General features: G+C 41.9%; 1 protein-coding gene across 2 annotated transcripts; it reads left to right on the top strand.

Moving 5' to 3' along the window:
• The first annotated feature begins 1925 nt into the window (after positions 1-1925).
• lbr (lamin B receptor) lies at positions 1926-16458 on the top strand. 2 transcript variants are annotated; one of them, XM_069708570.1, is made up of 14 exons: positions 1926-2094; positions 6798-6972; positions 7545-7760; positions 8508-8591; positions 9525-9690; positions 9953-10149; positions 11187-11241; positions 11528-11722; positions 11854-11957; positions 12557-12682; positions 12839-13007; positions 13700-13780; positions 14102-14224; positions 14366-16458. In XM_069708570.1, exons 2-14 carry the CDS (start codon positions 6802-6804, stop codon positions 14524-14526), a joined length of 1848 nt encoding a protein of 615 aa, XP_069564671.1. In that variant the 5' UTR covers positions 1926-2094; positions 6798-6801; the 3' UTR covers positions 14527-16458. The 2 variants fall into 2 exon arrangements, with proteins under 2 accessions (XP_069564671.1, XP_069564670.1); XM_069708569.1 differs by lacking the exon at positions 1926-2094 and adding an exon at positions 3644-3768.
• Positions 16459-16662: the final 204 nt, after the last annotated feature.

The raw sequence follows: 16662 nt of genomic DNA on the forward strand, positions 1-16662 counted from the left end.
TGTCAAAATGCTGAACAGTACTCACCATGGGAACTTATTTACATGGGTTGAAATCTGTGTTTGTGCCCCTTTAGATGACTATTACAGGAAGTGGCTGATGCGTTCTTATAATGCGCAGCTGTAAACTTGGTATCCAAGCGAAACCTTTGTGAAGCAGTGGCTGTTGACACCTTCGTTGGATCTCATTCTACACAACTGTGTTCAAGGGCTTTGATGTTATAGCTTTGTTACAAAGGATGAGAAATCCCATTCTGAGAAAAAAAAAACATTGTTCCCCTCAGTTCCTGTCGAACACTTGAGTTGGGTTTAAAAAATACTGTGATAAAAGCAACTGAGGTTACAGTTGGGCTTCAAACGGACGGACGCCACGATCCTTCGGTTTAAGTGAGGAGGAGTTTTGATTTCATGATTAGTTCCGACTGTTTCTTCCTCTCGTCCAGCTGTTTTCAAATAGAAACACCCAGCCAGGGTTTACACAGCAGCGATTGCACTTTAGGACAAAAACCCGCAGAGCTATGGGCCGGACTCTGACAGCAGTGGTTTAGGGCCTCTGGTGCCACCAGGGAGGATCTCTCACCAAAGGATTCAACCCGGCAGTCTCCTGCTCAACATTGTCGCTCTCAACAAATCGCCTTTCTTATTTTTGCATCATTTTTGTCAAGAGATCTAAAAACAGAGACGCGGTGACGGCAGGTGATGTTTTGATCGAGAAAAGTTGATCCTTTTGTGAAGCTATGTGGTTTGTGCCTTGTTCCGAAGTTGCATTTAATATGTCAAAGATTTAAAGTTGACTAGTAATAAAATCTGTAGGAACTGTCGTTATGATCACATGCAGTTGTGAATTTGTTTGTCTTTTTTTTTTCCATCACGGTCACTGTGAAGGAGAGTTCAGTGACCTACAATAGGTAGCGTCTGACACCAACAAAACATCTCTGCCACAAGATCTTTCTTTTTGTTTTTTTTAACATCAATGTCATTTGTTTCCTTCAGTTGATTCTCTTACAGCTCAGCAGTACAATCAAACTTTGACACGAGGCCTACAAGGGTTGAAAGAGGATCTTCAGTCTGGAGAATTTTCCCTGTGAGGAGGTCCAGATGAGGCTCCAGTGCTCCAAGTTCCCTCACACCATTTTAGTGTTTGTGTTTCTTTACAAAAACCAACCTGTTGTATCCTCAGCGAGCTCAACTCCGTGTTAACGATGGAAACATTTCTCTTTGTCTGCTGAGGGAACTAACGTTGTGAATTCGTAGGAACAATTTAAGTGATGACTTTTGCTGAAGTAAGTTTTATGGATGGGTTTCCAGACTTTTTCTTTTATCATCTGCATTGTACCATACTGTTCTCTGTTAATTAGTCTTTTCTTACATGCTAACATATTGTTTTGTCTGAGCAAATTGAATAAAAATTGCAATACAAGACTAGAAGTTGTTTCTTTTGAAATGATGATCACTGCTTTGGTCCTTTAAAAAGCCTTTTCAGCTGGAGTCGTCTTGTTTTTCAGACTTGTAAGATAACATTTAATCTCATCACCTCCATAATTATGTCTATATATTACCACTATAAACTCGGGTAATGCTGTGGCAGAAAAAACCTGAGCATACTTAATTGAATTGTTTCATTGCTTATGAATTCAACTCTGCATCCACATCTGTAGTCACCCGAGGCCTCAGTCTCACCGCCCACTAACAGGACAACATGTCCACCCGCTCAGCAGCTTCACGTTGTCACTCAGCGGAGAAGAACAGGAAGAGGTTCACTTACTGAAAGTAAGAGCACGACAATCCTTTTTTTTTTTTTTTTTTTTTTAGCTTGCTTGATGCGTGTTTCTGCAGACCTTGACTCACTTTGACTCACGTGCTGCTGTCGTCAGTGAGCCGAGACCAACTGCTGCTGCTGCTGCACTGCTGCTGGCTCACAGGATGGAGGACGGGAGGTCAACCTGGAGGAACCTGGTGGGGGTTTGCACTTTGAGTGTGCTCAGGTACAAAGACTGCCTGACTGGAGCTGCTGATGGATGGCATGAACAAACGGGTACCAAAGGGAGGGCTGTGAAAAAAAAAACAAGAGGAAAAGGTGGACAGAAGAAGAAAAGGGTTAGGAGTATTTCTGTGATGTATATTTAGTTTATAAAGACGCACTGCATGTCCTTATGTCCTTAAATAATGCATATTTCAAGCCTTTAGACTGTGTAGCCTATACTGATTTGAGTCACGATAAAATGTAATATAAAGGCTTTCAACTTCTACATTTAGATTTGTAAATATGGTATTTTACAAAAGAAAATCTTTTATTGTATCAAAATAAAACAGAAAGCGATTCCCTCATACAACACAGTATTTGGGCAGAATTAACCCTGTGTTGAAGATGAAAAGAAACTTGCCTCACTGTATTAAAAAAAAAAAAAAAAGGTTTCTGTAAGGCTTCAGCTTCAAAGCACACAGCAACACTTCCTGTGGGAGGAGCATGGAGCTCCAGCAGTGCATCTGCAGTTCAGCTGAGGTTTAGTTTGCCACAAACTGGCTGTGCTGCAGAGAAAGCTGCACAGAGACAGGAAAACTCAGCGAGCTGCAGAGGAAACATTAATGCTGTAATTTGATTGGGGAGTTTGAATTTTCAAATCCAGCCTTCTTCCTCTTATTGTGTCTTTATGATCTTTTTTTTTTTCCACAGAAATGTAACACTACCATATCTAATAATCAATAGAATAAAGCTTATAAATGACCTTTACACAGGCAGAGATTAAAGCAAATAAGAGAAGCTCACTTTAAATATAAGTGTTTTAAAGGGTCTCAAATGCTTCCTTGTAGGGAGGCCCAAATAAAAATTATCATGATTTCCACATTCATAAGTGCACAGCCCTGTGTTGTCAGCTGGTTTGGTTGTATTCAAGAGAATAAGGGAGAAAAAAATAATAATTCTAATAATAAAAACAAGAATTTGAGATTTTAGGGCCCCTCTTTGATAGACATACTAGAAAGAAAGGCCTATAAAGACAGATTGCTCACTATACAATATAATGATGCAAATTGTTTAAGTGTAAATTTGATAATGAGTCTAGTTTGATCAACTCAGCTTTACATTTGAACTCTGTGAAACACCTATAGTGTTCATCACTCAACCAATTTCATGTGAAATGACCACAGAATAAGTCTGTAGTTCAGTGCCATCATAAACATGAACATATAGAGCACGTTTTTACTACACATTATAAAAGAAACCGTTTTACCTAAAAGTTACAAGTAGCATTATATTTGTAGGAAATATATATATATTTTTGTAATACTATCAATACAATTAATAATCGTACTTTCTCTGTTTTTGTTACGTCATGATGCTCATTTCAATATAAATGACATTACATTATATATTTGAGACGTTCAAGGCGGTTTGTGAGGCAAAACGTGTTTCTAACGCGGTTGTGACTGCGGATCGATGCGGGCCGATTCGACCATTTCGTCTGGCGGTAATCTGACACCAGTAAACAGAACAGTCGTGACTCCCTCTCGACCAATCCCGTCGCAGTTAAAATCCACAACGAGCCAATGAGATCGCAGAACCGTTTGAAATGAACGCCCGGCCGACCAATCGGAAGCCTTCGCGCCTTCCCAGTCGCTGGTGGGTTTCGCCCTGAGAGGGAGGGAGATCGAGCTCTACGTCAAACGTTAGGAAAGTTCGTTTTAAAACATTAAGATAAATTAATACGTTTCTCTTCTTGTCAGGGATATTTGTTCAGTTTTACCCGCCGGAATTATTCGCGCAGCGGAAAGGTGAGTGCATTTACCCGGCCGCTTGTGTTTGTGGTGCGAAACAGAAAATCGCTTTATACGTCTTGTCTTTGTTGGAGGAACCGGAGGGGGTTAGCCGAAGCTAACAGTACGTAACGGACGTGAAGGATGCGACTAATCTCTGGGAAGTTAAACGTATGACTCCTGGCTAGAAAACAAATTACGTCGGACGTGTGAAGTTACACGTGTGGCGACCTTCCCCCCTTATAGTTTACACTTTGCCCTTAACTTGTTGTGTTAAGTTTTTTTTTTCCCCCCGGCTCATCGTGACGTTAACCATGTTGTTCACCAACGTTCAGATTAACGACGTTCAGAGATTAGACGGCGCCTGCTCAAACAAACGCGCTTTTTTTTTTTTTTTTTTAATTATTATTATTATTTAAATAGGACTGTAAGGCGGACACGAGCTCGTCCACCGACACGTCTTCCACCGTGGACTGAACTCGTCAAAACTTCTCGCCGGATGGTTTCTTCGCTCCGGAGTTTGAATCGTGACGTTTTCCCTCCTTTCCGCCGGTCGGTTGGAGCCGCAGCCCTTTTTCTTTTCTTTTCTTTTTTTTTCTTTTTTTTTTTTTTTTAAAGCTGACTAAGATTGCGCGATACGCGTCAACAGTTCCTGGATGTTACAGCTGACTTGCGGCATTAAGAAACCCAGCGGTGAAACATGTCTTCTCCACCTTTAACACGTATGAACACAAACAAGGCACGAAAAAAAATTAAAAAAAATAAACGTTTTTAATGAATGATAGTTATTCGCCCTTTTGTTAAATCCTGGATGAAACGGCACCGAGGTCTGTTGTTTGGGTTTACTTTACATTATTTAATAGCTATAAAGTATGCAGACGAAAAAAGAAGTATGGAAAAATAAGAGTTAACTGTGTGTGTGTGTGTGTGTCATCATGACGTGTTCTTTCAGCACATGTTGTGGCTTTTTGTGTTTTTAGATAAATTCCCAGTTGCCAGTGGAGGAGAGGCTGGCTGAGGTTTTTGAATCTCCTTGCTGGATTGTAATAATCCATGTGACTGAGGTTTTGGAGCCTTTGCTTGGTAATCGGTGTTTATTTTGTAGTTGTAAAGCCTGACATTGTTTGTTTTTTTAATAGAAATGTGATGCTTAATCACTCCCTGGTGCTTTAAGGGTCAAAGCACAACCTGAACAACGACTGTTTACCTGCTATATAAGCAGGGCTCTGATCACTGGCATTTTAATTAGTAGGCTGGTTGAAGGTCCTTAAGGTTTATGGCTGAAGTTGCCATCAGCACAAAACTACAGATAAAGACTGAAATGTGTTTTTTCTTTTTTTTTTCTTTTTTTTTTCTTTCAGCCAAACCTTTCTATCCTAATATAAACACCTTTAGTCAGTGTTTACTTCCTTACTGCAACTTCATATTTGTATTAAAGTCTGACTAATCAAGCATTTTGTTTTACATATGAGCATATTATGTGTTGTAAATGGGCAGTGTCCAGGTGAGATGAATAAGGGCTCTCAAGCATCATATTTCTCTCTTTTAGTTGAGTTGTGCAACACAAATATGTCTGTGATGCAACCTGGACAGTTGCAAATTATTAGAGCATCAAGTTCTGTTTCTGTAGGATGGCAGAAAGATCCTTGTTTGTCCATGAAAGTCGGTGCGTGTCCGTCCATTTTATTGTATAAGCCCATTTAAGTTTGATGGTTGTGATCAGTGGGCTGCTGGAGTTGACCAGCTCTGTAAAGTCCTTGGCTGGCTGGCTGTGCCTTGAATGGAACAACTCTTTCAGGCAGCTTTGGGTAAACCTCGCAGGGACAGACCTGTCAGCAGTTCTGCAGTAGTGTGCTGCTTTTCTCGACACTGCTCCATACTGCTGACCTCGCCACCCACCTCTTTGTGTCCCGCACCGCTGTAAGTTTTCACCCCTCTAAAGTGATCATTTTGTTGCATCCGAAGCAAATCACTTAAAAGTAATGGGATGCTGTTTTGTGTTATTGTCACACCTTCAGGATAATATTACTTCATTATAACAGTTGTGAAATGGGTCCTGCTGAAGAATCTCTGACGGGAGACTAGCAGGCTGACAAAAGCACCTTTTAAAGTGTGGTTTTAAATGAGGATGACCTCATCCTTCTGCACCACCTATCTTCCAAGTCACTTTCACACTCCAGCTAAAAAAGTTAAATTGGAAGTGCAGATATAGTTGAATTTCTTTTTTACCCTCATTGTTCACCCCTGGGGTTTTGGTCTGGAGTGCGGATGTCATGTGACATGTTAACCTCGGGTTAAATATAGTTCCAGTTACTTGTTGTGAAGAGTAAATGCCTATATCTGCTCTGGTTGTAATAATAGTGGTGGTTTGATTTTTCTCCTCTGCCTCAGATCCTTTCTGCTGAGTACAATCACATGATCAATTGTGTTACTGCTATTTGGTTGCATTACTTGGCAAATTGATTGTTTCTAAGATTATTCAAGTTTGCGATACAATTTTTTTTATTTTTAAAGCTACTATTTTACTTTATTAAAGCAACAAAACCATCTGACAATGAAAATATGACTGGTGTCAGTATTTGATAAAGTACCACTCAACACTGTGTAATTGTCCAGCTGTAGTTAACTGTATGTAAAGACAGAAAATAGAAATATGTAAGAGTGACAATGAAACCGTTGAAATGTTAGATGCCCCATCGTTGTCGAACAGGCTCCCCTTGGGGCTCCCCTTGGAGCTCCTGCTGCGCTTCAGTGGTTGACGGAGACGAAGGGTAGCAAAGACATGACCAGCATTGTTTCCCAATCTGCGTCTTTACCACACTTCCCAATGCAAAATCATGTTTGCACTGCATTGATAAATAAATATGATTCCAAATCTACTTTAAATCTGGCATGCAGCCCACAGTGTTGTGATTAAAGTGGAAAATATCACATGACTGACGGGATGGGGGAGGGCACGTTTCACTTCTAAGTGTTTTGTGTTTCCCATCCTATCCTTGTCTTTGCTCTCCTGTATCTCATGTCTGTCCTCTTCATACTTTCCTCAGGTCGATGAGGATGCCAACTGTGAAGTACCAGAACGGGGAGACGGTGATGGGCCGCTGGCCGGGCAGCAGCCTGTACTATGAGGTCAAGGTGCTGGACTTTAACACCAGGAGTCAGCTCTACACGGTCATCTACAAGGACGGCACAGAGCTCGAGCTCAAGGAGCAGGACATCAAGGTAGAACCGGACTCACCGTACCGGACTCAGTGATTCACACCAAGTGTGCTTGAAGCTGTCCTCTACAGTTCCAGTCCAGTGTTTGGTGTCTGGGTGAGATCTGTAGGAGGACAGCTGTGAGTGGAGGTTCCAACCATAGGGAGTTTACATGTAACTAAAGCTTAAACACATGGATCAGTTATGTGATAGAGTCATTGCAATTTGATAGGTATTGTTTTAGCTGTTTTTCAGGTGGTTTACAAAGTTAAAAAAGAATCCAAAATAGTTTTCCTGTCATTGTCACCTGACTCATGTCCAGGATGAAGCCCGTGTTCAGGGAAACTGCTGCTGAAACTGTTAGATATTACTCTTTGAAATTTAGATTGTGGTTCTTGACTTATTAATTAAAAAAAAATCTTCCAAATACACTGCAAACTACTTTTCATGACCCGACTGTATAACGGTTCCTGTGATATGCAAATATACATTTCAATACACATTAATAGACATTTTTAATATCTCGGCTAGTTCTTCGATATGTCGTAGAAAGGCTGTTCCTAATGGTTTTGATTTGTTTCCCTGTTTTCTCTCAGAGTGCGACTGGTTTCCAGACCCGCTCGCGCTCCCGTTCTCGCTCGCGCTCTCCGGGCCGCCGTCGCAGCCGATCACGTTCTCCTGCCAGGACGACTCGCCGCTCGTCCTCTCGCACCGCGGCCGCGACAGCGGCCGCATCCATAACGGAGAGCACGCCGTCCTCCCGCAGAGATTCAAAGCTGAAGGACACTTTGGAAGTCCGGCTCAGCCCACTGGTACGTGAACACCTGCCTCGGTAACAGCAGTCATACAGCAGCGCAGGGGGTCCGAGGCTCACGCCGATGGTCCTGGTTTCATTGGGGTTGTTTGCTCCTTGAAGTTCACATCCTCTCGCCACAAACAGGGAACACTAGATTAATATCAGTTCTCCAACACATGCTGTTCTCCTGGTATCTAACTTGCTCCAGTCAGATCCATGATCCATGGCAGGGAATTATAATTCATCAGAACGTGACTTGTTTAAATTGCAGTATTGATTTGTGAGCATACAAGATCCTGTGCATCGTAACATGAAATGCATGGATTTGAAATCTTTATGCAACTATCATCATCTTGTAAGAATATATTTTCCATGGTTTTTACTGATGTCTGGTAGGAACTGCCAACTGCCATTAAACGATGAAGGAAGAAGAACACATTACTGCTACGCACTTGCAGTGAATATGGAATTATAATTTATCTAGAAATGGCCATACATAGTTGAGATGGCAAGTGTTTGTCTGATACATATAACTAAAGTTATCATGAACCGATTATAAAAAGGTGTGAAATTGTCTTCCAAGATAAAGTTCGTCGTCAAATGTCCCAAATCATCAGGAGCTCGTGGGGAAACGTGTCCGTTTGTGTCCGTCACTCTGGATTTTGACCAAAACACCGTCACGTTCCCTCCGTCCACTCCTCACGTTGCTTTTTCCTGTTTTTGTCTCATCTCCATCGTTCTCCCGGCATTGTTTGATGAACAGCAACAGACAAAGACAGCTGAGAACAACAGCAACGACAAGCATGAAAAGAAAGAGGAGAATAACACGGCTGGCAAAGTAAAAGAGGTGAGTTTTGTTTTGTAATTAAAAAAAAACACTGTTCATCTATGTAGAGAACTTTTCACATGTCCTAAAAACAAATTCTATTTGACCCTGGCATTGCCCAGCTATTTTACAGTGCACGTTTTTTTTATTTACATTTGATTTATCTACCACCATAATGAGTTTTACAAACCACAAAGAAGTGTTGTTGTGGGCTGCTGGCTGTCTAAAGGGCTGTGAGGTAAGTTGGAGCTGCAGGAATGTCCTGATGCTGCATGTTGGTGCTGGTGGTGGTTGGGGGGGTCCACTGAGAGCCTCCCTCACAAGATGGTGCTTCATTCAGTCACATGGTGGCCAGCATGTGCTGCCTCGACTCTCCGGTAGAAACATTTCAGACATGTTTGCAGCGTCCTGTGAATACACAAGTGCACCTTTGCTTCTTAAAGGAGTTAAAAATCTACTGACTCCAGTTTGTGATAACTGCAGTTGAATTTATCCGTCTACAATTGCAGATGTGAGTGCAGCAAGTTTGTAAATGTCATTGTTGGATTATTTGCTTATGTGCTCCTCATATTAATCCTAGATAGCTATACCTGCTGTAAGAAGCTTTCTGTAGGAAAACAAAGAGCTTAATGAGAGCTTAGGCTTGTTTTTAGTTAACATAGAAGGAAAAGCCATGAGGTCACTTCATGAAGAGATTAAAAGTGATTAAAGAACCTGTTTACTGAGTAAACTAACAGTTTTCATAACTGCTATATACCTAACGTCTAGCAATTTATTAATGTGGCGATCGTTTGCAATTTAAGTTTTTTTGGATGCTATTTGCATATATTGGCTGATGTTTCTCATACACGTGCAGTCCATGTACTGTACGGTACAGCTGACACATAAATGTGTGTGTGGTTGATATGTATGTTTTAATAATTTTGAAAAAAAAAGTCCTTAATCTTCCTTTAGACCTCTGACGCTAACATAGAGGAGCCCGAAAAGAGCCAAGGCCGCTATAATCTCCGCCGCAGGAAGGACGGTGGAGACTCCAAAGTAGAGGAGGCCAAACCTGAACCGGTGGTGGAGGAGGAGGAGGCTACTCTCTCCACCCAGCTGGACTTTGGAGGGAAGATGGGTAGGTTACCACATAGTTCAATTTAGATATAAAATATAACGCACTGGTATTGAAGTTCATTTCTGTGGTTTCATTGGGGGGGGGGGGGGGTCTGACTGAAAGCCATCCTGTTTCACATCATTTGGGACTGTTATCATCTACGGTCAGCTGTGTGACTACTTTGAATGCTGAGGAGTGCACCAGCTGTTGAACTGCTTGTTTGATGTGTTTGACCGGAGGGAGGTGATGACGTTGTTCCCCCGGTTTGTGTTGCTGCCTCCAGGAGCCTACTTCTGGCTGCTCTTCCTGCCAGCCTGGGTTCTCTTCGTGGTGCTCCAAGGCAACCTGGACGACCCCAGCCTGGCCAACTTCCCCCCACCTCTGCCTCCGCTCCAGGCCTTCTGGGATGCCCAGGCTCTTGGCGTTGTCATCCTATGGATCTTATTCCAGGCCCTGCTCTACAGCTTGCCTGTCGGAAAGGTGAGTGAGAAGATGTGAAATCTGTGCTCAAATGTATGAGTTACAGAACATGAGAAGTGTGTACAGCTATGTACAAATGCAGTCTGATTTCCTGACTTCTTCTACACTAGTGTCTAATATCAGTAGGAGCAGTGTAATGAGGCCGTGGCTGTCTGTCTCGGTGGCCACTGCTTTAAGGATCCACATGACTGTTTGGCCTGGCAGTCGGTTGGTCAGGAGTAACACTGAATGAGATGCTTGACGGGAAGAAGGAATCATCAGCCATTTCTGCCTCTCCATATCTTACTCTCACTGAGGGTGCCCTTTGTTCCCCTAAATGATGAATTGTATATACAAATATAAAACTTTTTTGGGGACTGTTGCAATTTTATAAATCCTTGAGTATTGCAAGTTGAAGAAAAAAATGCTATTTCAACAATTACCTGTTAGGCCTCATCTTTTTTTTGTTTGTTTCTGAACTTAAAGAACTATGTGCTGTAAATTACAAAACATTCCTGAATGGTAAAAGTGATTAAGCTTTAACAGTCTACTGAATACACGGTAAAAGTAGTGCTTTTTTTTTTTTTTTTAATAGTATTAATTCACAAAAAGAAAAGGAAAATACAACTAATGTTGGTGAAACTCCTGTAATTAAACACAGTAGGATCCAGCTGACTCGGGTAAATGAAATGATTGTTGGCCTCCATAAATTGATAAAATTCCAATGGTCATAAACCCTGTCAGATTTACCCTTGTTTTTGTTTGCCGATTGTAAATGAGGATTTATTTTAGTTGATGAAGCCATGTTTAACTAGAAAGGCTTACTTTGTGTCATAATGTCTTCAGAAGAGCTTCTATTGAAAAATCACAGCAATTTTACTAAATTTAAAGCTGCCACAAAAATGTCAGAGATTGGTTGAATTTGCATAATTGGTTGTGGTGGTGATTTCCTGGAGGGACTAAAGACCACTTCCTTGAAATGTAGATAGAACCCCGATGTTTGACGGGTCAGTGTGTGGGTGGTCCGGTGTTGATCCATGTGTCCTGTGTTTCTCCAGCTGAGTGAGGGCATGCCGCTGAGGTCTGGGGAAAGGCTGAAGTACAGAACCAATGGTGAGGCTGTGAAGCAAACACTCAGACACCCACTCCCACTGGGAAACTACCAGCCAACGCTACCACAGTCCCGTTGTGTTTTAGTCACTTTGTAATAACTGTAGCCTCATGAATTTATTCATTTAATCTGTTCATTTGCTCGGATGCTGTTCAGCCATTGGTTTCACGAAGGGACAAACACGTTGCTGGAACCTAAAACATATATATTGTGTAGTTCTGGTTGAATTAAACGTTGTTGTTTTTTTTTTTTTTTTTCTTTATTCCATATCTCTTCTGTCTCTACCAGGTTTCTTTGCCGTTGTGGTGAGTGCTGTTGCCGTGGCAGCAGCAGTGTACCATGGCGTTGACTTCACCTACGTCCACAGCCATTTCTTGCAGCTTGCCACAGCCTCCCTGCTGGTGTCCGTCCTGCTCAGCGTCTACCTGTACGTCCGCTCTCGCCGCGCTGCAGCGGAGCAGCGAGCGCTCGGGGGAAACTCGGGTGAGAAGAAAGCTTCAAGATTCACTGACTCGCTGGTCACATACGTTCTGCTGCATCTCCTAAAGTAGATTGTTGGTTTTGCCGGTTGTCTTTAGCTTTCTGAAAGCTGTTCTCTCCATCTGGCTCTCCAGGCAATATGGTCTATGATTTTTTCAAAGGACGTGAGCTTAATCCCCGAATCAAAGAATTTGATCTGAAATTCTTCTGTGAAATGCGCCCTGGACTGATTGGCTGGGTGAGTTGTCATGGGAACCTGAAGCAAGCCTTTATTTCAAAAATACATTTAGGGAGCACTTAATGCCAGATGATGTCGTTCTTCTTCTTATCATTATCATTGTTATTATAAGTAAACCTGACCTTTTTGACTCCAAGTCAAACTGAAGGCCCTCTGTCTTGATTCAAATGGACCCGTTTATCTCAGTAAGTAGTTGTGATCTGTGTCTGAGGTACCTGTAAGTTTCTACACACTTTGCACCCCCTGGTGGCCATACGTGGAGTTGATTTTTTTTTTTTATATATATATATATTTTTTTTTTTATTTATTTATTTATTTTTACCTTCAGTCATTTGATGTAAACAAAGTGCGTTTGCTTGTAGCCATGGGGCTAATACAACCTTTCCTCTTAGATGATGTCCTCAGGCATGGATGGATTAATCCCACTTTACCTGCAACCTCTCTTACACATGACCAAGCTTTCCACGTGGTTTGGTGCAGCCTTATCTTTTTGAAACTGACAATGATAGTTTGCAGGAATCTCCACAAATGGCTCTACTGCATTCTATAAAATGAAGAGATATTCCTAATAAATGAGTATTTTCTGTGTCATTGTTCAGTGTTTGATCAACTTTGCGATGGCTCTGGCTGAGATGCAGCAGCAGGGTCTGGAAGCCCCATCGTATGCCATGATCCTTGTGAACGTCTTCCAGCTGCTCTACGTGGTGGACGGACTCTGGAATGAGGTACGCTCAAGACAGAAGTGGGATATCACCTGGAATTATTATTTTTGATATTACTCAGAGGGGATTTGATAAAAGATATAAAGTAACTCGATGGTAAACCTGTCTGTGTACCTGTCGATCAGACCAGAGAGTGATAACTGAACGTGTCTCTCCCAGGAGGCCATCCTGACCACTATGGACTTGATGCATGATGGATTTGGCTTCATGCTGGCGTTTGGCGACCTGGTTTGGGTTCCTTTTACTTACACCCTCCAGGCCTATTACCTGGTCAGCCAGCCCAATCCCCTGAGCCTCCCAGCTGTCGCCGCCATCGTCCTGCTCAAATGTAAGTGGAAGCACCGCATCCCTCTCAACTCAACTTCTTGGAATTATTTGACCGCTGTATTGTGGCTGATTTGTCAGTAGCTCTTGTTGCCCGGTGACTTCATGCACAACAGTATGGACGGGTTCAAAGAAAAGCAGTATTGGAAAATCAATCTTGTGTTCCCGTTTTATTTCTACACAGAGAATCAGTGGACGGGCCGTTGCTCAGTGCTTCACTGTCCCAACGACTGCAGAGCTGTGGTCCACTGATGATCTGCTAGGTTCATCTCAGATTGCTCTGCACCTCATCTTCATTTGTTTTTTGAAAGAGTTCCACACGGAACTTTTTTTTTTTTTTTAACCAATGCAGTCGTGTTTGCATGTTGTTCCTGTTCTCAGCAGCCTGGCAACACCGCGTTCTTCTTCTTATGTCCTTTTAATGGCAGCTGGCAGACAGCTTTTAGGTGCATTACTGCCACCTCCTGACGCAACTAACACATTACAACCAGGTGCTGGTAAAAATGGGGAAAAAAGAATGATGGTCACATATGTTAATCTATTTTTTTATGATTATTCAAATATTCTAACTACTCAGATGTTGGTATTTATTCCCCAAAGAGATAAAGTCAACACTTAAATAGTCACCTTATTTCCCCAATCTCTAAAGTTAATGGGTTGGTGTTAAAGTTTCATCTCTGTTTTGATCTATTTCAGTGGTTGGCTTCTACATCTTCAGGAAATCCAACTCTGAGAAGAACGCCTTCAGGAGAAATCCATCAGACCCCAAATTGTCCCGTAAGTTCTCCGCCAGGTTTATGACTCAGATTGACGCGTACCGTGCAGTGCAAATGTTTCAGGCACTGAAAGAGAAGTGAGGATAAAATAATGCCATGAATAGTTTTCACATCTCGCATCGCCTGATGGCGAAAGCAGCCTTTGGATCACTGAGCATCTACAGAAACCTGGCAGCTTACTGTTTCTATTATGTTCAGCTCTGTTATTCTAATAATTACTGCAGGAAAACCTGCCTTCATCAAACGTCCCGACTTGGTTTTAAAGTTCTGTCTTTGTCCCTTTTCGTCTCTGTTGACGTCTGTTCCGTCTTCTGGTGTCCAGATTTGAAAAGCATCCCGACAGCTACGGGGAAAAACCTGCTGGTGTCTGGCTGGTGGGGCGTCGTCCGCCACCCCAACTACCTGGGAGACCTCCTCATGGCGCTGGCCTGGTCTTTGCCCTGTGGTGAGTTTGCAATAATTAAGAACGAGGGTGCCGGATGTGTAAATGAAGGAGGACGTGCTCGTTTCCGGATGAAACGTCCTCTCGGCAGCTGGTGGGTAGATTGAGGTGGAGTTACGTTTCTTTTCCTTTCACCGTGCGCAGGCTTCAGCCACCTCCTGCCGTGGTACTACATGATCTACTTCGGCATCCTGCTGGTGCACCGAGACTCGCGTGACATGAGCGAGTGCCGGAGGAAGTACGGTTCGGCGTGGGACGAGTACTGCAGAACTGTCCGCTACCGGATCGTTCCCCGCGTCTACTGAGGAACCGGCGCCGGACGCTCGGCAGCGGAGGCCTCGTTCTCAACCCCATCTCACCAACCAACACATCCACTCACTCATTGGACTTTACGATCATTTTTAAAGCAAGATTATTATTTTTTTGATCTTGATTCCGGACTGAAGGAGCATTTGAATTATATCTTGGAAGGAAAATAAAAAGACTCATCGCTACTGTGGACTGTTTGAAGAATTGCCTTTTTGAATACAAAATATTTTTAAATATAAACTTAAAGTTTACAAAATGTGGGGGAATAAACAAAAGAACCTGCCTCTGCGAGGAATGTCTTGTCAGGATGTATATTTTGTATATACACATTTGTTTTTATACTTCGAGAGTAACACAGCTTTTTGGTACATTTTATTCTTTGCGCTCATATTCAAAATGTTCTAATATCAGCTTGGCTATATGAATAATTTTTGTAAGTACGCCTTCCTATTCTAATTCTACTGCTTGTGTATATTGTGAAGGATGGGAAGTATGCTCCCTTTCTGATGAGCTGTACAGTAGAACTAGGACTCGTGTTATTTCTCAGGAGCCGGGACTTTGGCACAAGGCCGAATTAGAAAAGTTTTGTCTTAATGATTTTGTTGTTAATAATTTTATAAAGATATCTAGTTTTGACTTGAGAGTGTAAAGTGATTTTAGAGGTTTTAAGGAAACTTCACTAATGCATTGAGGCATTCTTTTGACAGGATTAATTCCAAAGTGTATTTAATTTGGCTGCCACCTCAGGTTCCCTCACTGGGCAGCTCTCCTCCTCTGCGCCCTCTGGAGGCGGCGGGTGGAATTGATTGGGATGTCAATGCTAAAATGAGTCAAACTTGTCTCGATTTAACCATAAATATCAATTGTGAAAAAGTGGCAACCATCCACATCACAGAACGCTCGTGCTCTTAACTTCTTTGATGGGTTTCTAAATTGTTTTAAATATTATTTGGGATCTGTAAGTTGTCTTCTAATACGAACTAGTTGTTAATTTCCCAACAGTGCCACAAGAATTTGGTTTTTTATCTTTGTAAGCTTTATCTTGCCAGGTCAGCTGACTGTCTATTTTATGAAGTTCATACTGTGACGGCATGGAGAGCTGTGTTGGCATACGTAACCTGTGCGTTTGCAAACCCAAGAAGTATTATTTTTGCTTGTGCAGCTAAAGATGAATAAGCAAGTAGCAATACCTTCACTAGACTAGGTAGCATTTTTTTTTTTAATGCTATGCTGACTGAATACCATGTAAATATTTGTTTTTTTTTTAATGTTATTTTGAGTAAAAGATTTAAGCGTAGATAGTAATGTTTTTCAGTAGATATTTAATGTTGCTTTTTATTTGGGTTTTATTTTTTAAGTTATCTACCTAATTTTGACCACTAGTAATGTGATGAACCTAGAACTGCCATGTTTCTGGACAATATTTTAAAATGTATTGAAACAAAGTTAGAAAGGTCTGCTATACATTTCACCTGATGAGAGAGAAAAACCAGTCTGACACTCGAGCTCCCTGTTTGTTTCAGGACTCGTGTCTATAACGTGTTTTGTGGCGGTAAACTTTTTTTCTCTGCAGACATTTGGACTTGTCATTGTTGAGGAAGCAAAGCTGTATTAATGATTTAAAAAAAAAAAAAACCTCAGTTCAATGAAGAAAGCCATAAATGTGGACCAACATGCCTAAAAGCAGGATCCTCTCCGTGGAAACGGCTCTCCTCAATAAACCAGCTGTTCCTTCGAGGACCAGTCACAATGTCTGCTAGGAAAAAGGTCTTTTACTGGAAAGCAGTAGCTTTCATTTCTCTTGATGAATGCCAACGATGGTTGAGGATGTTAACGGGTCCAACATCTGCAGACTGATCAAACAAAGCGCTTATCTCTACAAAATGTTGCAATGTGAAATAAAGATTTGCCGTATTTCTTTTTCCCAATTTCAGAAGTACGTTTGTTTTTTGTTTTTGTTTGTCAGCAAGCCTCTCCAGGATGAAGGGAGGTTTGTTTGGGAGGAGGGGAGGGGGGGGGTGTTGTGCTTCCCTTCCTTTATGCAGAACAGTTTAATGTAGGTGTGTGTGCTTGGTGCACAGGTTCAGGGTACCAGTGTTGCCCGTGAAACATCCGGAGTCCTTTTAGTGTGG

This window comes from Brachyistius frenatus, unplaced genomic scaffold (assembly GCF_029030835.1).
Source record: "Brachyistius frenatus isolate BFR_SWC_R1_liver_20210118 unplaced genomic scaffold, ASM2903083v1 Contig_76, whole genome shotgun sequence".
Taxonomy (NCBI): Eukaryota; Metazoa; Chordata; class Actinopteri; family Embiotocidae; genus Brachyistius; species Brachyistius frenatus.